The sequence below is a fragment of the Colossoma macropomum genome, unplaced genomic scaffold, assembly GCF_904425465.1.
Source record: "Colossoma macropomum unplaced genomic scaffold, Colossoma_macropomum, whole genome shotgun sequence".
Taxonomy (NCBI): domain Eukaryota; kingdom Metazoa; phylum Chordata; class Actinopteri; order Characiformes; family Serrasalmidae; genus Colossoma; species Colossoma macropomum.
In genome coordinates, this window is record NW_023494796.1 from 13,266,793 (window position 1) to 13,291,716 (window position 24,924).

The 24,924-nt window shown below is 38.2% G+C and overlaps 1 protein-coding gene across 2 annotated transcripts in view; it reads left to right on the forward strand.

Annotated features, from left to right (window-relative positions):
* Positions 1 to 24,924, forward strand: part of lrba (LPS responsive beige-like anchor protein) — a 346,257-nt gene that overhangs the window by 161,971 nt on the left and 159,362 nt on the right. For both annotated transcript variants that reach the window (XM_036583833.1, XM_036583835.1), the window contains exons 35-36: positions 1,685 to 1,793; positions 19,820 to 19,986. In XM_036583833.1, the coding sequence (XP_036439726.1) occupies positions 1,685 to 1,793; positions 19,820 to 19,986 (276 nt within the window). The remainder of the gene's footprint in view (positions 1 to 1,684; positions 1,794 to 19,819; positions 19,987 to 24,924) is intronic.

Consider the following 24,924-nt stretch of genomic DNA (forward strand, 5'->3'; position numbering starts at 1 on the left):
CGAGGTAGTGTAGTGAGAGGCACCTCTGTGGAGTGGAAGACCATAAAGCGTGCGTCCCTGCAGCGCGGCCAGCGTTATTGATGGTGTTTAGGGTGATCGGGGGGGGGTTAGGGTCAGCAGAGCGTCCAGGGCACCTCCGCTCCCCCACTGCCCAGCGTCGACACTCCGAGCTCGTGTTACCCCCCTTCGCCCTCCCCCTGTTATTCTTCCACTTTGCACGGGCCGTAGCCTCCTGACCCGCTGAGAGCGGCTCCGTAACCCTGCAGCCATTATGGGACCATGAGGCGGCCTGCTTCTGCATCACAGCGCCTTCGTTACTCACTATAATGTGACATTAAAGCGAAAATTTGGCGAGAAATCAAATTCACAGTTTTCCACTTAAATGTAATCAGCAGAGACATGTTTGGTGCCTGAGGTGTGTTTCCTTAGCTTTTGCACTAGAGCTATAGGGCTAATGTAGCTAACAAGTGATGGAAGCTTATACCCTACTAGTCAGCACTGTGGAAACTGCTTGGCTAAATCACAGTATGACATGCTGTTATCTGTTAAAATGGAGAACAAAATGCAAGCTTTAAGGTGGCTGCGAAAGCTGTTTTTAGCTATGCTAGGCTGATTTTGTCAGCCTAGCATGACAGAAACCACATAAGTAAGTCTGTTTGAGATCACTTAACAACTCTACATGATTTGACGGTTGTTATGTGTATATTGTATCTATAATATATACACTCTTTATTTGAGTGATGTTATTGGTCATATTGGTTAATTATTGATTGTGCTGGTTATTTTTTGACCCAAAAAAGCAATAAGTCATAAAAAAGTTGATTGGGAACTTGGTTGGTCTTTCCATTATGGCAAAGTGTTAATCTGATTTAACAGGCCAATATTTTGTTACTGTAGGTGAATATATCTCAAATAAGCATGACATTATCTGTGGTGTACCACAAGGCTCTGTCCTTGGCCTCTTTTATTTTCTTTGTACATCCACTAGGTCTGATTATTAAGATAAAATGAGACAAAGTCATGCAGATGATACATTAAATGTTTATTATGCTACTGAAAATATGTGTCCTGTTTCATTCAAGTTTTTGGTGTTCCTGGTTACACCAACAGCAAGGAGATTTTGTAAAAAAAATCCAGATGTATTTTGTACATAAGTAATAAAGACCGTGATTCTGTGCTTCAGCACCACATGAGACAGAGGAAACCTGATCCCATATCAGTGCTGGCAAATATATGTGTATTTAAGGAGGAAAAGAGAGTGCTAATTCATATGTTGCAACGTGAGCAGGTTAGAGCAAGGGTTAGGCTTAGTATTCGTATCCCCTTCCTCTCAGTATATTTTCAGATGCATATCATTAACAAATCAATTAGTGGCTATTTCAGTGGGACTGGTCTTTAACCACTGTGGCAAATGTAATTTTCTGCCTCTTTAACGTGGGGTGTGCTGTGACAGGATTCAGTTTACTTATGAGACTTTGAAGCCCCTAACAGCCGTGTTATTGGACTAAATCTGATTTTACAGAATGAAATCGACTCTATAATAACACAAGAAACATCAACAGGATGTCAACCTATACTGAGTTTGTCTGTCTGTCTGTCTGTCTGTCTGTCTCTCTCTCCCTCTCTCTCTCTCTCTCTCTCTCTCTCTCTCTCTCTCTCTCTCTCTCTCTCTCTCTCTCTGCAGGCTGCTGAGTCATACTATGAAGGACCACCTGGTGCGTGTGGCGAATGAAGCAGAGTTTATACTGAGCAGGCAAAGAGCCGAAGACATTCATAAGCATGCAGAGTTTGAGGTACAAAGCATACTCTTATTGCAGACACATTACACCGATCTAGAAAACTTACTCTAGGAAAATCAAGTGTAATGTAATCTAACAGAGACGTTACTGAATAGAAGGTATCGACTGAGCTCAGACCAAGCTGCTTCATGCTCTTATTGTACTGTGTTTAGGGATATAACTATTAGTCTTGACATTGCTGACATCATTAATCACTGGCGATGCTGATTTTACATCATCAGTTAGTTGCTTGAAACATCAACTAGTTGTCAGCAAAGGCAGTTACTGATGATGTCAGTTAGTTGTCGACAAAGTCAGTTGGTCACTGATGATATTGATCTGAAATCAACAAAGTTGATTAGTTGATGGTGACATTAGTTGTTAGCAAAGTCAGTTAGTCAATGACGATGATTCATAATTGACAAAATCAATTAGTCGCTGACATTAATTGTTGGTGAAATTAGTTTCTTAGTTGCTGTTGATTGTCTTCAAAAAAGTCAACAGTCGTCGACAGAGTTGATTAGTTGACTGTGCTGATTATTTATTGACCAATAAAGTCAATTAGTCATAAACACAGTTGATTGAAAACTTGGTTGGTCATTCCTTTCTGGCACTGTGTTAATCTGATTTAAGTTGAGGGCAATATTTTGATACTATAGGTGAACATGTCTCAAATAAGCATGATATTCTCTGTGGTGTACCAAAGGGCTCTATCCTTAGCCCGCTTTTATTTTCTTTGACCTAGAAAAGCCAATTAGCCCTCAACAAGGTTGATAAGTTGCTGACAACATTGATAAGTCATTGATAAAATCACTTGGTCACCGATTAGTCAGTCCAAAAATTTGATTAGTCACAGACGATATTGAATAGTCATTGAAAAAGTTGTTTTGTCACTGACAATGGCAGTTTTCATTTGTATAAAAAAACTGATTAGTCAACTGTTGATTGGTCATCCACAAAGATGATTAGTTGCTGACAGCATCATTTAGTCATTGACAAAGTTAACTGGTTGTCGACAACACCAGTGGTCAGTTGGCAAGTCAGTTAGTCTCTGATGACATTGATTAGTTGTTGATCACTCTGTTTAAAGAGGAAAAAAGTTGTTGCATTGTTTACTTGTAAAATAAATACATAGTGGATAGATTAATTAATTCTAGAACTAATCCTTAGTTTTCATTCTCAGAAGAGTGAAAGCCTGGTGTAACTCCTTTCTGACCTTCCTGAGCTCCTGTGGGTTGCGGTATGAGTTTGAGTGAATATTGTTAAAACGTTGATGATATTTAACATTGTTTTTACAGTGTCAGAGCGTGAAGTGTTGTGAGTGTGAGTGTCCGCCCCAGTGGCTGTCCGTCAGCGCTGACGAGCCGCCGATTTGATGCAGAACAAATGTTTTCTTTTCAAACAAAACGTGTGAGAAGGCTGAGCGCTAGTACGAAGGCTGTGTGGATTACTTTTGGCACGACTCTAACCCAAACATGGCCAGAGAGCTGATTTATACCACAGGAACACACCTCTGTCTGTCTCTCTCTCTCTCTCTTTCTGTATCCCTCTGCCTGTTTTCTCTCTTGCGCTCTCTCTTACCATTTTCTCTTATCTGTCTCTTTCTCCATTTTCTTTCTATTTTGTTTCTGTTCTCTTTCTCTTCTCTCTCTCTCTCTCTCTCTCTCTCTCTGTCTCTTTCTTTCTCTGAATCTCTCTCTCTCTCTCTGTATCTCTCTGCCTGTTTTCTCTCTTGCGCTTTCTCTTACCATTTTCTCTTATCTGTCTCTTTCTCCATTTTCTTTCTATTTTCTTTCTATTCTCTTTCTCTTCTCTCTCTCTCTCTGTGTCTCTTTGCTCTCTCTGTCTCTTTTTCTTTCTCTGAATCTCTCTCTCTCTGTTTTTTCTCTCTCTCTCTCTGTTCTCTCTGTTCTCTCTCTCTCTGAACTTAATAATCCTATAGATCTGTTGTGGATTTTAAAGATCCCTCTTCTTTCAGTCTTCAGAAGGCTTCAGAAGGGTCAAAGTCAGGGTCTGATATATGAAACAAAACAATAAAGAAAGTGTCGAGTGTTGAAAGTAAACAGTAAATTAGCAAAACCCAGTGAGTGTGAGGGTTAGACATGTAGTAGTGCATGTTTTAGTTTTGTAGGTTCAAGTCGGCCCCCGAGGCTTTATGTTAACATCTCACCCACAACTATTAACTCAGGTACCCTGCTGTTCACCATAAAGACGGGCTTTTCTCTCCTTCCTCCTTGCTTTGACTGACAGCAACATTGGGCCTTTTAAGCGTTTCTGCTATTCCAAAATCCACATATTTAAACAAGCACTATTCAAATATCTCAAAAAGATAATAATTCAGATTGTTATGAATAGAAAAAGCAAACCTAGTTCAATCCATACCATATTTGTGATGGTAAGCAGAAGGTGAGATATTTTATTATGATGTAAATTTGATAAAAAGATATCACTTTATTTTAAGGAACACATGCTATGAAATAATAGTGAAGTATTCTATCTTTTTGGCAAGCAAAATACTGTGAGTAGATGTTGTGATTTGTGATGCAAACTGTAGTCATCGGTTATCATTGGTTAATTTTCATACATCTGTCCAATGACAAGCTCATTTCTTATCTTTCTTCTGTTTTCACAATTGCACATTCATTCTAAGTTCTTTATTCATATGACTCTTGCAGTGTTGTTGTTTTGCTATCTTGTGTTGAAATTGACAAACAGACTGGTTCCACATTGGCAAAGAGTTAGACAAGGCTGCATACTATCACCATACTTGCTCAACTCATGTACAGAACGTATACTGAGAGAAAGGGGACTGGAGGAAGATGATTGAGGGATGTTGGAAGAAACTTTTGATTCATGGGTAATATATAATCTGGAAGACTTAAAGGCCCTTAAAAAGAAAGTCAAAGATTAGACTGAAAGGATTGAAACTTCAGCGCAACCTGAATAAGACTGAGGTTATGGCAACAGGAAAGGAGGCTAGCTGTACCATTGATGGAGAAGATGTGAAAATGGCGGGCAGCTTTTAGCTTTGAGCAGTTTAGCACTCTGCAGAACAAGGATGAAGGAGCTTAAAAAGATCTTCAAATGTAATGACATGAGATCAGAATTGATGTGAGATCAGAATTGTCCACTCTTATGGTCTTATTGGCTGTTTTTTATGGATGTGAAAGCTGGACAATAAACAAGCGAGACAGAAAAATATTGATGCATTTAAACTTTGGTGAACACATTTTGACGGTACCTCGGATGACGTAGAAAACAACCAAATGGTTCCATGACCATATCAAGCCTCACTGCTCAATCGAAGCTCAGATAACCAAGCTGAAGCTTTTTTTGGACATATTCTGAGAAGACCCAGTTTATTGGAAAAGACAACTATGCTTGGAATAGCTAAAGGTAGAAGAGGAAGAGGATGACCAGCCATGATGGATACAATTAGTGGAATCATGAACCCACCATTCAGAAATCTAAAGATCCAAACAGAAGACAGGACATTCTGGAGAAACACTATCCATGTAGTCTCCAGGAGCACTTTAATAATAATAATAATAATAATAATAATAATGATAATGATAATAATGATAATAATAATAATAATAATAACAATAATAATAATTATTATAACTATTATTAGTAGTAGTAGTAGTATTGTTGTTGTTGTTATTATTATTATTATTATTATTATTATTATTATTATAACAATAATAATAATAATAACCCTGGCACGCCCAAAGTTTTACTACACACTTCTATAACCTAGGAATAGCTCATTCAGAAAAGAAGAATAGTCCTATACATTACTGACTGTATTGTACTGTACAGATATAGCAGATTCCTTTAACCAACCTTGCTCACCCTCACCTTCCAAAGCTCGGAATGCTGTGCCTCATCATTCCCATTAGCCCAGATTCCCTGGACTGTCTGTAGCCTCCCCCAGGCTGCACTCTTGGGATTCCCTCTGCTTCCCTTTCTCGCTCTAATTGGCCCCTCTGGTCTTATTCGGAGCGTCTGTAGCTCCGTCACTCACGGCATGCGGCCTGCTTTCATTGCAGAGACAACACAGCATCAGGAATATTGCTGACTTTAGGCTAACATGGAAAGAAAAAAATGTCCAAATGTTAGATGATGCACAATAAAACTGTACTGTGGACAAAAATAGACAAAACATTGTTTTCTCGTTTAAAGGTTTAATCCACTTTTACCCAAAATGTGAACACTTAAAGACGGGAAGATGTCAGAAGAGCAGACTGAAACCCATCAGTGCAGAATGTAAATTAAATGTAAATGCAATTACCTAACTTAGCGTGCACTTCATAAAGTACAGTTAGTCCTGTTTAACTGGATTTAGTGTGGTGCAGTGAGAGAAATGCACGTATTTAAATCTAAATACACACACACACATCATCTAAAGCGCTTATCCTTCTGGGTCGCGGTGGGGTGCTGGAGCCTATCCCAGCTATCATCGGGCGGAAGGCAGGAAACACCCTGGACAGGTCGCCAGTCCATCGCAGGGCAGTGGGTAAATAATTTTTCATAAATGTGGCACTGCTGGTTCTTTTTTCATCTCTTCCAACTTATCACCTACAGAGAACACACTTATTGACATTTCACATTTTAAAGCAAAATTACTGTTTTTTTTCCTGAATGTAACATATTGGGGGGAAAATAAACATTAAATTGTGGCCTGGGTAAAGGTTATGGCACATCTTAGTTTTATTTCTTCAAGTATGTTAAACAAATAAATAGAAATGGTGCAATAACATTTGCAGAAAATGCCATATTTAAGTACGTCCCTGTGAAAAATGTGTTAACTAAGTTTCACAAAAAATCCACAAAATATGGAATTGGATCAGGGATGTTCAAATGGAATATGAAACAATATGGCATTAAACCTGAACAGTCACTCAGATACGGATTTTAAAAATAATGTTTTTCTTTGTTCAGTGTAGTTACTTTTTTTTTGCTCTGTCCCTCAGATTATTAGCTCTTTATGGGATCCATTTAGATCTGAGTTGTTGACCAGCTTACTCTACTAGATTACATCCAGAGTCAAACTCTGCCAGGCAGACTCAGCCTTTTTGAGAGCTGGGGCTAAAATAAAATGCTAGGTTGGAAAATATGGTTCAGTGTTGTGTAGAATAAATGAGCATTGCCAGTGGTTGGAGAGAACAGTGCTACTGCTTTTCTTTCTACTGCATTTTTAACAAGTTTCCCACAGCAGTGCTCGGTGAGAAAAGAGGCCCCTAGGCGTGGATTGCTGGCAGGTCATGTGACCGATTTTCTTGGCCTGTTTCACGCAGCTACAGGGACACGGTCAGGTCCAGTTATGAGCCTGGTCATACTCATATCATTTTTACTGCACTGATGCTGTGTATAACCTCTGTGCCTAACACAGAACCTTAAAGCGGTGGTTCAGGCAAAACTCTAGTTTTTCCCTTTGCCCTCATGGTGAACTAAGACATGTTTGGTGTTTGAAGTTTCCTTCATTGTGCACACTCGCTAATTATTTTAATATCTGATAAAATGGACACAAGAACAGGGTTGTTATTATTCACGAAAACTATATCAAAACTACGGTGTCCACAAAAAAGAAAACTAAAGTGCTACAGAGTGAAAAAAAAAAAACCTGTTAGATTTCATGTTTTGTATATGAATGATGGTCTAGAAGTGGGTTCCTTCTATATCAAATCTTAAATAACCAAGAGATGGTGCTGTCTTTGAGTAATGTAATGGCAACCAAGATGTGCTAATGTATCTTAGTTTGAGATTATGGCAAATTATTGACCAAAAGACTGAAAACACAAAACTACAACTGAAACAAAATATGTATATATATATAAAAAAGTTTCTTTTTGGAAAATAAAAAAGCTATTAATGCACCATTAAAACTCACTTAATCTAAACTTAAATTAAGATTAAAATAAAAACTAACAAAGATTTGAACACAATTCAGGTCGGTATGTGGCTGGTACTGTTTTAGATATGCTACCATGCTCTAGTACATGTTTATAGGTAACACTGTGTCAAGCAATGTCAGAGACCACATCAGCAAGTGTTATAGAGATTACTGAACAACTCCACACAGTTTGAAGCAAGAGTGATGATTTAGGCATGCAGTTAGCACCATACTAATTGCTGACTGATACTAATTCCATTACTTGTTAGCTACCTTAGCCACGTAGCTCTAGTGCTAATGCTAACAAAATAAACTTCAGACCACAAACCTGTCTTGGCTGATTTACTACATTTGGAGTATAGAGCAAAACTTAGGGGATTTTTTTCTTTCTGTGCTTGTTTGTATTAGTCCGCTGTCCTTTGTGTTGAACTCCTCTGTCCTCGTCCACTTCCCCAGACTGCTATGATCAGATTTTTTCCAAATGCTCCACCATCCAATCCCCCACTTAGCTGCAGTTGCTCCTGAGTGACCCCTGAAGATCAGTGCGGCTCTGATAAGTGCCCAGCTGATATTGCTGTATTGATTTTGCTCCGTTCTGGATGGGTCGCTCCTATCACAGCTACTGGTTTCATTTTGCACTGCCACAATAAAACTAACAGGCCAGTGAAACATGCCCGGGGGGAGGCTTTCCCTCAGACCCTCTACAAAACAAACTCCCTCCCAACCTTTACCCTCAACACGGCCCTCAAACAACCATGCTGGATGGATTTGAGATGGTAAAAACTTTCTTTTTTTGTTCACTGTGAGATTGCTGTCCTCTGTTAATGTGGGAATGTATTGTAGGTCTGCTTTAAATAAGGATTCACCTAAACACCATCATTCTACACCACACACCAACATTCTCTAGCAAACACCAGCACTCTCCTGCAAACACCAGCATTCTCCCCGTCAGATACCAGGATTATCCTCCAAACACCAGCATGCTCTATCGAGCATCAACATTTTCCACCAAACAGCAAAAATTCTCAAACATGTTTATTCCTCAGCCTGACACCATCATCTCAACACAAACACCAACATTCTCCACAAGCACTAACATGCATCACCACTAAACACAAACATTCGCCACCCAAACACTGTCATTCTTCTCCAAATGCTAACATTCTCCTTTAAGCACAATGTTCTTCACCAAGCACTGTTTCATTGTGGTTCCTTCTCATTGTTTTAGAGTTTTTAAACCTTTTGAGTCTTGGTTTCTCAAAGTGGTTCTTCCTCATGCTCTGAAAGAGATTTTCCTTATGAGACTTGGTTCCTCTCAGTGATTCTTCCTTGTGATCTTACAGAGTTTGTCCTTTGGAGTCCTGGTTCCTTTCAAAGTTCAGCCTTATTTATTTATACAGCACCCTTTATACTGTGCTTGTAATTCGGAGCGCTTTACATAATAATAATAATAATAATAATAATAATACAGTAAAACAACATTTTTCAGCTGCTGTTCTGTTGCTCTTAAGGGGTTTCTCCTTTTGAGTAATTGATCCCATCATGAAGTGTTTACACAGTATAAGTTTTAAATGTGGAAAAAAAAAATGAGGAATGTTTTCTGATGATGGCTGCCTCTCTCTCTCTCTCTCTCTCTCTCTCTCTCTCTCTCTCTCTCTCATAGTACATGCACACTGTTTGAGATTGAGTTATCTTGTCGAGCCCTCTGAGACAGAAATGATAGTGACCACAAGGTCCTGATGGACACCGAGATAAGCAGAGGAAATCCAATTATCTTTTAGTGTTTTCTTTCTAATCGGATCTCTAATACGGAAAAGATCCCTTCGATCGCGCTCAGGGAGAGCGGGAAAGGGAGTGAGAGACATGTAGAGAAGGAGAGGGAGATAGAGGGAGAGATAATGACCCCTGCTCTTTTTATGAGGGTATTTCTTCATTAGGAGTGAAATGTGGAGGGAGCAGGGCTGCAGGGGCAGATGAACAGATCCTGATAAAGAGGAAAAGAGAAAGAATGAGGTCATCCCACTCAGCCTCTATCTGTCTCTCTGTCTCTCCTTCTATCTAACTCATTCTCTCTCTCTTCTCCCCTCCCTCTCTCTCTCTCTCTCCTTTTTCGCTCAGTCTCTGCTCTCTAAACTCTTTCTCTTTCTTGCTGTCTCCCCTCTCTTTTTCTTCCTTTTTGTTTCTCTCTCCCCCTTTGTCTCTTTCTTTCTGCTTCTCCTCTGCCTTTCTGTCTATTTCTTACTCTCTCACTCCATTTCTCTCTCTCTTGTTATTTCTCCTCTCTCTCCATCTCTCTGTCCTCTCTCTCCCTCTCTCTTCTCTTTCTATTTTTGTCTATTTCTCTTCTTTCTCTCACAGTCTCTCTCTGTCTGTCACCCTATCCATTTCTCTCTGTCTTTTGTTCTTCCTCCTCTCTCTGCCCCTTTCTCTCTTCCGTCTCTCTCTATTTCTCTCGATAGTTCAGTCTCATGCTTTTGAAGTTTTTTAGTTTTAAAACCTTAATACTGTTTACATTCTACATCAAACTCCTTTATTAAAAAAGAAAGAAAACTTGTTTTTCCATGATACCATCTCTTTAAATTCCTCAGATCGGACTGAGGGGCAGAAACACTGATTGGGATTTTCCTAGCTGAAAACAAGCGATGTTCTGAAGTGATAGTACAGTATTGCTCTGGTATTGTGCTTTCCCTCTCTGTCTCTCTCTCTCTCTCTCTCTCTCTCTCTCTCTCTCTCTCTCTCTCTTTACCTATCTCTCTCTCTCTGTCTCTCTCTCTCTCTACCTATCTCTCACTCTGTGTAATTGGTTCCCAGGTGATTCCTCTGCTGAGGCGTTGTTATATCTGTACAGTGTCTGTGTGAAGAGAATATAATATGAGGATTTCTCTCTCTCTCTCTCTCTCTCTTTCCCTCTTTCTTTCTCTCTCTCTCTATCCCCCCACCTCTCTCTCTGTTTATCCTGCACTGTAGCTGTGCTGCACTGGGACAAGCTGCTTCAGAAGCAGACAGCATCCTTACTCTGCGCAGTTCTGTCTGCGGAGTCGTCACTCCACATTTGTTTATATGTTATTATGAGCATTGGATGTTGTACATTATACAAGTTGGAAATATGTTTACTTTTAAATGTGTACCTCAGCCAAGCATGCTAACGGTAGCTAAAGATGAATGCAAGCTAGTAGCCATGAGTTAGTATGATGTCATTGGCATAGTGCTAATTGGTGGGTATACAATTTAAATCACTTGGAGCATCAGTAGCATTTTGCAGTGTTTCTATACGCTAACATGGCTAACAACGAATAGAAGCTAATAGCCATGAATTAGCATAGTGTCACTGTCACAATGGTATTTGGTGGAGACAATGTTTCATTCAGTCTTAGCATTTTAGACTGAAGTGTTCCATCTGATGTGGCTATCTATGAATAGAAAGTGATAGACATGATATAGCGTATCACTGGCTTAATGCTACATGATGGCTATATAGTTTCATTCACTTTTAGCAATATTAACATTTTTAAGTAACGTATTACAATTCACTGTCATGGCTGGCAGTTAATGGAAGCTTATAGCCTCTGATGTCACTGGCATAATGCTAACTGGAGTATATAAAATTTAATTAATTTTTGACGTCATTAACATTTTTGAGCGAGCTGTTCCTTTAAGCTGACATTGCTAACAGTAAATAGAAGGTAATAGGCAGTAATTAGTCTGATGTCTTGTTGCCCCTAGAGTTTAATTTTTGTAATTATTTAGATGGACTTTAATTAACATGAATTCTAACCTTTTTCCACTTGTTTTGATGCGAAAAAAATGTCAAATATGAGACAAAAACAACAGTAATTTTTTCATCAAATGTAAACTGTAACAAAATATCTCCTCTTGTACCTACGAGCACCAATGTGGTATGGATTGAAAGTTTAGAATCTGCATTTTCCACATAATTTTCTCCGCTTGCTTAAATGAACTACGAGTCAGAAATAATTAACAGAAAATTACAACATGATTTTGTTATTGCTGTGATAACTGTGGTGGTTTGAACAGTGTTATTTCGAACCTGTGCTGTGTTCGACCATTTTAATCCACTGTGTGCAGCACTAAAATCATTATCCTGCGCTCCCATTCTTCTTCTCTCTCTCGCTCTCACTGGCTTCCGGACGCGTTCATTTTTCACTCAGCTGTGCATCTCCTTCATTTGACTATTTTTCACCCCAAAAGGACGTGGTTAATTCCCGATTCTCCTCGTACAGCCTGACCTTGAGGAGGAGGAGGAGGAGAAGATGAAGAGACTGCCATTGCTGCATTGTGGCCAGTCCATTAAAATCACACAATGAAAGAGTGAGAGAGCAAAAGCAAAAAGAGAAAGAGAGAGAAAAACAGAAGGGATGCAGCAAGAGAGAGAGTTTTTGTGATAAGTTGTTTCCCCTGTGTTAACCTTGATGGTCGCTGTGACTGTCAAGGGCAGATGGTGATGACACCTTCTTTATCTCTCTCTCTCTCTCTCTCTCTCTCTCTCTCTCTCGCTCGCTCGCTCTCGCTCTCTCTCGCTCGCTCTCGCTCTCTCTGTCACTCTCGCGCTCTCTCTCTCTTTCTTTCTCTCTCTCTTATTCTCTTGCTTTTTTCGTCTCTCTGGTTTTCTTTTTCCTCTCCTTTCCTCTTTCTCTGTTTTTTCTTTGTCTTGCTGTCCCTCTGTGTGTCTCTTTCTTTCTCTTTTTCTCATGTTTTTTTTTCTCTTGCTCTCTCTCGACTCTCTTTTGCTCATTTTCTCTTTTCCCTTTCTCTTTATATCTTTCTCTACATCTTTTCTATCTCTGTCTTGCTCCCCTTCTCTCTCTTTCACTTTTCCTCCCTCTCTGTCTCTCACTCTCAAACTAATTTTCTCTTTCTTAATTTCTTTCCCTCTATCTTTCTTTCTCCTTTTCTTCATCTTCTCCTCATCTGTCACTTTCTTCTCTTTCTCATTTTCTCTCCCTTTATTTCTCTCTTTCTCTCTCATTTTCTTTCTCTTTTCTTTCGCTCTCTCGTTTGCTCTCTTTCTCTTTTCTTTCTCTCTCATTTTCTCTTTCTCATTTTTATTCTCTTCTCTCTCTCTCTCTCTCTCTCTCTCTCTCTCTCTCTCTCTCTCTCTCTCTCTCTCATTTTCTGTGCACTCCTTCATCCTGTACTCGTTTTTAACTCCTCTGTCGTCTGGGGAGCAGGATGTTGAGGGAAATCAATACTGCGTTTCAGTGGATGACAGGAGCATCGTTCCAGAATTGAAGCGGCTGTCAGACGGTGTCATTCTGTGACTTTTGTTCGCCATTGTACTTTTAAGGCGTCATTTTTCTTCCCCCGTCACTCTCCCCTCTCTCCCTCTCTCTCTCTCTCTGTTCGCTTTTGTCTGTATTCCCCCGGCTGCAGCTGTGATGTTTTGCATCCGGCAGGAACGCAATGGGTCGAAAGATCAAGTGCAATGAGAATGCCTTCATTTTCTCCCTATTCATCTCAGCATTTCTATTATTTCCTCTAAAACTCCCCAACCATCTTCATGCACGTGGTAGATCCCCCGCAACTGGAGTACACACACTGTCTGTCAAAACATTGAGGAAACCATGCTTTTCACAAGGGGAATTCCACCAGTTTTTCAAAGACACATAATTAAATGGTTAACATGTAAAGAAAGTCATTCAGAGTGGTTTGGTGTGAAATGCTCAGTTCTAGAGAAACTCACTGAGTCAGAATTGTTCACAGTGGTGCTGATAGGAACCAGACATCCACCTCTAAAAGCTCCCTCACAGAAATTTATTACATTAAAAATATTATGAACGTGCTGCCTCATGTCTGAGATGCTGTTTTCTGATAGTTTTGAGAAAGTTTGGCTTAAATGTATTTTTATGTTGTAAAGCAAAATAGTCTCCAAATAAAACTTGTTTATTTCACATTTTCTACTATTTTAACATCATCAGCAATCATATAAAAACTCGGAAGTGCACTAGTGATTTTGGATAGTAAATAAAATGGCTATATTTGTGTTGTATACATTGTGACCCCTGGTTCCATTCACCACCACTGTAAAGAAATAGGAGTCCCTGAGTTTTGTTTACATCTCAGCCATTGAGTGTTGTGTTCTACAGTTTCTCATTAGGTTGAATGCCATTTTTACAAGCGTTCTGTTAGGTTTGTCCAACCACACAGCTACGAAAGAACACATTTGTGGGCAGAGCCTGGATTTTCCTACACTAGCTGGGCAATTTAACTGTATGAGTGGGGGAAAAGACAAACCATTAAACTTAGTTATTTGTATGACGGTTCATTGTCAATTAAATGTTCCTGATTGTGACAGGTCTGTTCGGTGTTAGATTAAAGCGGATGTATGTGGGGCTGCTGTAGTGAGGCGCTGGTGGTGTTTTGGTGGGTGTGATGTGCTCTGGAGGTGGAATTGGGTCTCCACCCTGTCTGATCCTGTCACAGTAAACACACAGCACAGGCAGATGAGGATAATTACTCTGTCTTACAGCATAATGCTCCACTCTGGGGTTCCTCAGAGCTAGTGTAACGTTTAGCCTTGATCACAGACTGTTAGTGTTACTGAAGGATACAGATTTCAGCCTTTAACTCTAAACATTAACCATACTTTGCTCTTGCCCTTTTTAGGGATGTTGTGTACTGCAGGAAAAAAATTCGCTCTTTGATCTTTTGGAATTTAGGTGCCAGTAAATATTAGAACTGGATGTGGACCATTGCCTTTTTTGTTAGAGAGAACCTTTTATTTATATTTATTATTATTATTTTATTTATATCTTTGGTGACATTTTCTAAACTGTGTTTTTTGTGATAGAATATGTACACATTGCACTTTTGGTTTTGTTTGTGGACTGTATCTGGACAATATGGACTAATTTCTCCTATTCTAGTGTATATGAATGTTTTGAGGTCATTTACAGACTAATATCTCCTGTTCTAGTCTGTATGAACATTTATCAAGGTTGTTTATAGCCTCATACCTTCTAGTGTGTAGGAGTGTTTACTGATGTTGTTTATGTACTAATATTTTCTATTCTAGTATATAGGAGCTGAGGTTGTTTTTTTGACTATTTCCTATTCTTGAACATAGAAATGTTTATATAGGTTGTTTATGGTCTGATATCTCAGATTCTTGCATATTGGAGCATTGATTGAGGTTGTTTACAAGCTAATATCTCCTATTCTAGCAAATAGAAGTGTTTATTAAGGTCATTTATGGACTAATGGCTCCTATTTTAGCAAATGGGTGCATTTATTTCAGTCGTGTGTAAACTAATATCTGCTATTTCAGTGTATAGGAGTTTCACTGATAATCATTCATGGACTGATATCTCATATTCTATAAATTCATTTAGATTTTTATCTATATATTCATTTATTGAGGTTGTTTATGGACTGATATCACCTATTTTACTGTATTGGAACATGATCTTTTATGGACCAGTATTTAATATTATAGCGTATAGAAGTGTTTATTGATGTTTTTTTATGAACTGATATCACCTGGAATATAAGAGCGTTCATTGAGGTTTTTCATGGACTAATTTGTTCTATTTTAATATATAGAAGTGTTTATTGAGACTAATATTCTAGTTTATACAGGCATATATTAAGGTCGTGTATCGACTAATGTCTTTCTTTCTTTATGATGATGTAATCTGTGTTTTTTCTTAAATAACGGCTGATGGCCAAGGCTGTATGTTTAACTGGAAGGAATTTCTTTTTTTTTCCTATCAGGAAGTTGATGAAAACGCCCCTGCATGACTCTGAATCCCATTAAATTGTTCAGGGATTTGGTGCCGTCACCACGAGCTGATAAAGTGCCTGTTTATGGCAACGTGTTTGAACTTGTGACAGCTAATTAATAATGCGTTAATCAGCGGCTGGAAGGAATAAGGGGCAAATACGGCAGGTTGTTTTCTCTCTCCGGCCAAAATCCCGATGTGATACAGACAGAACCTTTTGGCACGGAATCAAGGCTTTCAGCAGGACTTCGTACTGGGTCAGGGGACATGAAACAAACAGTGTATTATAGTTTAATTAGTTAGTTAGTTAATATTGAAGTCACAGTGTTTATATGTACACATTTATATATACATGTAGTCTGTTCGTCAGTTGATATGTCCACACAATGTAAAGGACAAATGGTGTAATCGCATTTAAAAATGGCAAAAATGGATTTATAGGGTTTTGATCTGACAGCTATATATATATATATATATATATATATATATATATATATATATATATATATGTATATATATATATGTATGTATGTATGTGTGTGTGTGTGTGTGTGCGTGTGTGCGTGTCTGTGTGTGCGTGTGTATGTATATATATATATATATATATATATATATATATATATATATACATACACACAGTTAAACTGTGTGTCTGCAGTTGTGTATGTCTAGATTGTTTGTGTGCAGGTTGCTTATGTTCAGTTTGTAGCTGTTCTCTTTTGAACCTGTGCATCTTTGTGTATCACTTTTTTTTCCCTCTTTTTCCCTCATTTCATTCCCTCTGGCTGGTGTTTCCCATCTCAACCGTTCAATCTTTTTACCCGGACTTGACCTTCTGTGTAGACCGGAGACAAATTACACTCTCTCTCTCGCTCTCTTTCACTCGCCCTTTCATCTATATTCCCGCAGCCGTGGCAGACAGTCAGATAGGTTAACGTTTATGCATTCAGGCTGAATTCTTTGGGTGATTTTGGCTTTGCTTTAAGGTCAGCGCGCAGTTAAGCGCCACAGAATGAGACGTAGATTGATAATTAGGGAAAGGCTAGCTCTGGCTAATGCGATTCATCTCTATGGATTTTCTGTCATAAGTGAAGAGTGGAGGGCTAAATTGGAGAGGAGGGCCCATTAGACGGCATTTTGCTGTGTTTACTGCAGGCTCTGCCAGGGCTCTCTCTGAAGCAGCAGGTTTATACTGCTCTATCTGTGCTCCAGTCTGAGCCTAATTCAATTTGGACCCATAACGCACAATGGATGGAGCTGAGGGAATTGCATTAAGAAAAGCTGCACTTCGCTTCTGTAACCTTTTGGCTTGATTGCTGTTTGCTAGACATTGCATCACAGACTGTAAGAATAAAAGAGGGGAAACAAAAGAGAGAGTCGCCATGCTTTCTGTGTTTTGTGTGCTTAGTTTGGGCCTTTTGTCTGGATTGAATTGAAAAGCACTGTATTTTCATCACGCTTGTGTTTTGTTAACCCCTGAAACTGCACACTGGTGATCTCTGAGGTCCATCATTACTTGTAGTAAATGTAATAAAGCTTTAAGTAATTAAAGCCCCACTGATCAGCCTCAGAGGGTTAATGTTAAGGCTTATTATTCAGTAACCACTGTAAATTATTTAGTAAATACTGTAAATTACCTTCAGTATCAACGGTGTTACAGAGTTATTCACTGATATGAATTACGCTTACTCAACCCTCTGGCCTAGGGAACTAGACACACCGAGTACAAACCAATATATATGTACGCCCCTTACCTGTTTGCAAGGTGGTACCATGTGGTACAAATAATCAAGTAGCTCTTGTAAACTGAAGCTGGCAAGATTTACCAAATAAAAGCACAACTCTTAACACATGAAACAAGGACTCCTGTGAACAGACTTAAGGAACATACTGGAAGAACACCCAGCAAACACACCCCCAACACAAGAGCTGCAGTCTTTCATAAAACATGGTCAAAAATGCACAGGTAGTTAACCAAAACAAAGCTCACCCCTAGCATGAGAGACATTTCCTAACTATAAACAAAGTTAGGAAAGTGTTCTGATATAAAAAAAAAAGAAAATGACACTTAAGTACGTTCCTAACACAAGATTTTAAAACAAACTAAAACATAGCACACATGTGGCAACAGTCATCTCAACTATCTTGACTACTGCTTTAAGCATTAGCCACCCTGCCACCCCCCAGACAAAAAAAACAATCAAACTGCAGCACTAAAATTAATAAATAAAATTCAGAATCTACTGTAAATTATTCATTAATGACTATGAATGAGGATCTACTGTAAAATATTCAGTGACTACTGTGAATGATTGAGGATCTACTGTGAATTATTCAGTAACTACTGTGAATGAGTCAGGATCTACTGTAAATTATTTAGTAACTACTATGAATAATTGAGGATCTGCTGTGAATTATTCAATAACTACTATGAATGATTCAGGATCTACTGTGAATTATTCAGTGAGTACTATGAGTGATTCAGGATCTATTGTGAATTATTCAGTAACTACTATGAATGATTCAGGATCTACTGTAAATTATTCAGTAGCTACAATGAATGAGTCAGGATCTACCATAAATTATTCGGTAACTACTATTTATGATTCAGATCAACTGTGAAGTATTCAGTAACTACTATGAATGATTTAGGATCTACTGTGATTTATTCAGTGAATACTATGAGTGATTCAGGATCTACAGTGAATTATTCAGTAACTACTATGAATGATTCAGGATCTATTGTGAATTATTCAGTAACTACAATGAATGATTCAGGATCTACTGTAAATTATTCAGTAACTACAATGAATGATTCAGGATCTACCGTAAATTATTCGGTAACTACTAGGAATGATTCAGCGTCTAATGTAAATTATTCAGTAACTACAATGAATGAGTCAGGATCTGCTGTGAATTATGCGATAACTACTATGAACGATTCAGGATCTACTGTGAATTTTGTGGTAACTACTATGAATGATCCAGGATCTACTGTGAATTATGTGGTAACTACTACGAATGATTCGGGATCTATGAACTTTTCAGTAACCACTATGAAACTACATTATGACACTAATGTTGTAATAATATAATAAGTTGTGAGTTAGGAAATGTGAATCCACAGATAGAGTTACATTTATTACAAATTATTTACAAATACATTGATTTGATTTGTAGTTTTGATGCAGTAGAAGTGTTTTGTTTGTGTGTTTGTTTTGTTTGTTATTGAAAGCTAACACTAGGTAAAGTTTCTTTTATCAGAGAGATATTTGCAATGTGAGGTGCTTTGTTATACATCAGGCCTGGGTTCAAAGGCCTTCTGATAACAAATTCTGACAAAGAAAAATGTGCCCCTATGCATCATGGGTATTTTCCACATTTTTAGCGTAGCCCAAAGGCATTAGCAAATACGTGTCCAGTGTTATTAATCACTGTGACAACAGCTTGGAAATGACCCAGAGTTCCATTTGTTTCCTGTGTGTATAGAGTTACACACACACACAGGCATCAGAATCTGGATCTCAAACTGCTTTGAGTTTTCTTCTCGTCTGGGAAGCTGCTTTTTTTATTTAAATAGACGATTTACTCATTTTCTCATCTTAAATTGAGAGATGCACTAGTGTTACATACAACCCACACAAAATACTGTTATGCATGAATGTATGAATGCATGAAAGAGTGCATGGATGCCTAAATTGTGAATTATGTTAACATTACATGCTGAATAGCTGAAGATTTGAAAATATTTGCAAAATTTTACCCAAATCCATTTTGCTGAAAATGAGATTTTATTACTTAATTCATCATTAAATTCAGTATTCTGATTATTAATTTTTGACAAAGCAGTAGAATATCCACATTTGATTATGCATAAAAGTGTGAAGATGACATGTCATATCAAAATGTTTATTGTAAGATGTTCATTAGTGAAATAACTGTACAAAATTTAATCACTGTAGGCCAATAAGAGTAACTTTAATAATATACGTCAAATTATTTCAGATACAATACGTTTATTTGTGCAAAACAGAAAATACAAAATGCAGTAAAAGGTAAAATAAATAAATACACAATATAAAAATATGCAGTAGTATGCAGCTTCAGGTTATAGAATAGACAGCAAGACTTACTTTACAAAGCAGTTGTGCTTAAGGATAAAATATGTGCATAACAATGAACACTTAGCTGCACCCACACAGTCTAATAGGGTAAAAAGCATGGTTTTTATATCTGATAACAGAATGATTTGTCATTATACTGATATCGTTTCACTGACCAGCAGTTGCTAAGCAATGACAATGGGCACTTTAAGCTGCTGGAGCTATTTTCGTATAAGAGGCAGTATACAAGAAATTGCCAGTATTAAAAACATATATTTATGTTATGTTTTTGTTTCTTTGCAGTCTCAGTGTGCTCAATATTCTGCTGATAAACGCGATGAGGAGAAGATGTGTGATCACCTGATCAGAGCGGCCAAGTACAGAGATCATGTGACCGCCACCCAGCTCATCCAGAAAATCGTCAACATCCTGACAGACAAACACGGAGCGTGGGGCAGCTCCTCCTACAGGTAACGTACCTATGCACACCTGCCGGAGCACACAGTTTAAACCAGCTTGAACACATCTCTACAGATCACAGCTGTCTAAGCACACTTGCCTGAGCGCATCTGCCTGAGCGCATTTTTTGTGACAAACCAGCCTGAACACATCTCTTCAGAACACACCTGTCTTAACACACCTGTCTGAGCAGACTTCTTAGAGCACATCTATCTAAGCATACTTACATGAGCACTGCTGGTGTAGGTGGAAGTGTTGCTTTTTTTGTGATCGTGTATTGCTGTTTTCTTATACAGTGATGGCTGAATGGGTTGAATGATGGTCAGTTTGTTACATTCAGAGCTATGTGGATAGTTTTATTTGTTCCTGCATCATAATCATCATACACCTGTATTAGGCTGTAGTGTTACACTGTTAAACCCACCGTTCATCACTGTTAGAGCCGTTATTATCCCCCTCTGCCAGATACTCATTCTCTCTCATTACTGAGCACAGAGTTTACAGCAGGAAACAAACACAGCACTGCAGTTTCTCCTCAAAACCAGCATCTGACTTGCATATTCATCTCTAATTCACCCGTTCACCTCTACACTAACTGACTGACTGACCTCTTTCCTTTCTTTTTACTTTTTTCTTCTTACTTTTTTCCATTTTCCTTCTTTTTCTATATTCACTCTTTTTTCTTAATTCTTTTTTACTTAATTTTTCTTTGTTTATTGTTCTTTCTTCTCTTTCTTCTGTTTATTCTGTCTTTCACCTACTCTCTCTTTCTGTCAGTTGTACTATCATGCTCTCACTTTTGATTGTCCTCACATTAGGACTGTGTGTTTTTAAAAATATAAAATACTTGACCTGATGAGATTTTCCCTGATGATATTAATAAATCTGTGGAACCATAGTAACAGTTGATGTTAAGGCCCTCTGATGTATCAGTGCAATCCTGACGGAGTCGTTCACTCAGCGATGTTGCCCTGTTTACTGTCGGTTTTCATACAGGATTACACAACACATTGCCCCTTTAACTTATTAACACTGTATAAACATGGAACACAAAACAAAATATAACAACATATATTACCACAAAAGAACATTCAAAATCAATTATTAACCCTTTCATGTCCAACATCTACAGTTAGTATGGCAAGAGTGTTGAAATAATTTATAGTTATACCTTATCTAAACATCAAACAATACCAGTTACATTTAGATTTTTGTAGTAGTTTTCGTGCTTCTATTCACAATCAAATCAGGATTTTCTATTGTTGTCTTAATAAACTATAGTCTATGACCAAAATACTGAATTATTCATAAATTGAATTGAAATGATAAAAACTTTGTAGACAGATGGTTTGATTGAATGTATAAATTTTTCCTCAGATTTGTCATGAGAGAATATCTGGACCAAAGAACATTTACCATTTTAAATGTGGACAGTAAGACATTTATTAATTCATTAATTTAAGAAAAATATACGATGCGGCTGTACAGAGACAGAGAATAAAAAATAAGGAAAGCAGTAAGGCAGTAGTGCTGTGTAACTGTGTGGGGCTACATACATGTCTTTGTTGGTCATTTGGGCGTAAATCCTTCATTCCATTGGAAGTCTGTGTACACCACTGAGACTGGGAAGTGCTTTATATGCCTGAGGAATTCTCAGGTGAATCATGCTTAACACAAGGGATTAGGGAGACTGATGAGGGAATCAGAAATCAGAAAAGCTTAAATACATTAAAGACACTGCAGTATAAACTATTACAAATAGATTTGTAAATTGTAAGTAAAAACATGAAGTAGTTAAAATACCATGTACACCTACAGACATACATGCACTAAAAATAAATAAAAATTGTGTTAAAACATTTTGAAGTGTTCCTTACCGATTTCTTTACAGTGGTGGTGATAGGAACCATCGGTCGTGATGTCTACAACACAAATATAGACTTTTTTTTTCTGAGTTTTTATATGAAATGTTGATGATTATAAAATACTATTACTACTAGACTAATTTATCTTACATGTACCTTTGCATTATGAATGAATTGAAAAAAATATATATGTTTTTAGATCAAAGTCATATTGTAAAACTATCGTAAAACAGTGTCTCAGACATCAGGCCGTGTGTTCATAACCATTTCATGTAATAACTTTCTGTGAGTGAGCTTTTAGAGGTGGACATCTGGTTCCTTTCACCACCACTGTGAACAATTCTGACTCTGACAACGCATTTTAACCATTTAATTCTAATGTAAGTTTGGAAATGTGGTGAAACATCACTTTAAGCCCTGGTGGTGGCCTTTACAATGTCCTCAGTTTGACAGACAGTGTCACCACACTTTTTTTTTTTTCAGTGTTTGTATGAAAATGAAAGGGGATTTCTCAGAGGATGCTCCGTCTGTGTGATTGCGTTCTTTCTCTCTTTTGTTGTGAGAGTGAAATTTGCTCGCTGTTCCATACAGATGTATTCCCCATAGCATCCATTCAATAAAGGGATGAAAATGAAAATATTCTTTTTGCCCCTCGGCCTGATGGGAGTTGTTGTTTTTTCTGTGTCGGCTGTCTAATATCATCTGACACACAGTGACCCGAGCGAATGCAATCTGTGTCTTAATATCAGAGCTTACGCTCTGGACACGGCCCCCCGAGACTGCAGGTGACTGTTGCTTTTTTCCTTTGTTTGCTGGAGTGCAAAATCCCCTCGAAGAGAAACGTCTGCCCTTCTCTGTCATTGCCCCTCCTTTTTCGTATTCCTTTCTTTCTGATTGGTCCTCAGTGTGATGGACAGGTGTGTCCTTCTGTCTGTATGTAGTGTTTGTGTTCATGTGTCGGTGCAGGTGAGAGAGAGCCACAGCAAGCAATGGATAATCTGTCTGTTCATCTCTCTCATCTCTCTGTTCCCTCTCATTATCTTTCTTTTTCTGTTTTTTTCTTAGCTCTCACTCTCATTTCTCTTTCTCTTTATCTCTTTATCTCTGTCTCACTCTCTCTACCTCTTTCTCTTATCTATCTTTATCTTTCTGTCTTTCTCTCTCTCTCTCTCTCTCTCTATATATATATATATATATATATGTGTGTATTATATATGTGTATATATACACACACACACACACACACACACACACACACACACACACACATACATACATATATATAGAGAGTGTTCTACCATAACACCATCTGTTTCTCTGCATAATTCTTATCCCCCTTTCACCTTTTTGTTTAATGGCCAGGACCATAACTACAGAGTAGGTATTATTTGGGTGGAGAAGCATTCTCAGCACCGTAGTGACGCTGACATGTTGGTGGCATCTTAGTGTGTGTTATGTTGGTGCAAGGACCAGAGACAGCAGTGCTGCTACCATTTCTATTTCTCAATTAATAATATGTTGTGAAGGACAATTGGTATAATAGAATTCATAAAGTGTGTGTGGAGTGTGGAGATGAATTCAGGGGGTGAGGCTTTTATACAGGAGATCAATACCACTGATATTAGAACAGTATAGCTTTGTATTGATCGATCAAACCAGCTGATCTACAACTCTTTCACTGGACACCCCACTGAACTGCAGTGGATAAACTATCAATATTACACCAATGATTCAGCACTGATTCATTGTCACACAGTTGCTGTTGCTTTGCCTGTCAAGCTTTCAGCTCAGGCTAACTGGTAGTCTCAATACTTTTGGACTTGTTTGAACAGACTAGCACAAAAGAACATTTAGAGGCACAAAGTGTTCAAAAATGAACAGACTTCAGGTTTTCATGTCTGCTATAAAGGAGGTTTTAGTGACAAGCTGCCCCTTCAGATGAGCTAAAGCTAACAGTGGAGGACTTTTCATTTACTTTTCACATCTTTTGAACAAGATTTTTCAGCCACCATTAATGAAACAATACAACCATTGGCATTTTTATCTGTGGTCACAAATGTATACAATCTGTGCAATCCTGTTCAATCTGTTTGATTTATCGAGCCATTAGTTAAACGAGTAAAACTAGTTAGTGAACTAATCTTTACATTGTCTTGTAATGATATTTATCATTTTTTGGTATATTAAAATGATTTTTAGTAGGGGTGGGAATCTCTACGCACCTCACGATTCGATTTGATTACGATTACGATTCAGAGGGCTGCGATGCGATTGCGAAACGATTATCGATGCATCTTGATGCATCTTTTTTTTTCTATACAAGATTTCTTATTTCTCACCTGGTACTTTTAAAGCATTTGTAATGATCCATAATGAATTTACTTCCAAAATCTTTTATTAATAGAACAAATGGAAGTGATGTGACAAGTAAACTAGAAGGCTCTCATTCACTGCTCTTGTTTGGAGCACATGAGACACTGACTGCTACTCATCTGTGATAAAATGCGCTGTTACGGTGACATAAGATCCAGTGGCTATGGATGTCAGCGCTGCACATGTTACAGCTGTCCTAACCGTTTTCTTTAGTGATTTTATAACTTCTGTTTTGGTCTGGTTGTAGAGAGTGGGGGGATCGCTGTGTCAGTAAAATATCTTTGAGAAGGGACATGTGCAGCATAGCACGAAAGCCCTGGTTCTCAACGACTGAGAACTGGCGTGCAGACTGCAGGTCACAGAGCAACGTAGTCTCGCCTGGCTAGTAGCTAATGAAAAGGCAAAGAGAGATTTAAGATGAACATTTGGAGATAAATGGACTTACTTGCATTTATAAGCAGCGCAGTTGGTTTCCTGTTATGTTAAATCTGCAATGAGAGACTGCCTAACACTAAAAAATTGCGAAGATGAAGTCAGCTTCTCTTTTTAATTTTCCCGTTCCACCTTAAATGGTGCTGCATTTACTTTCGGCGCCTCAGTCAGAATTTAAGGTGGAACGGGAAAATTCGAAAGAGAAGCTGACTTCATCTTCGCAACATTTTCAGCCTCGTAAAACAGTTGAACGTTGAGAGACATTTTACAGGAAACTAT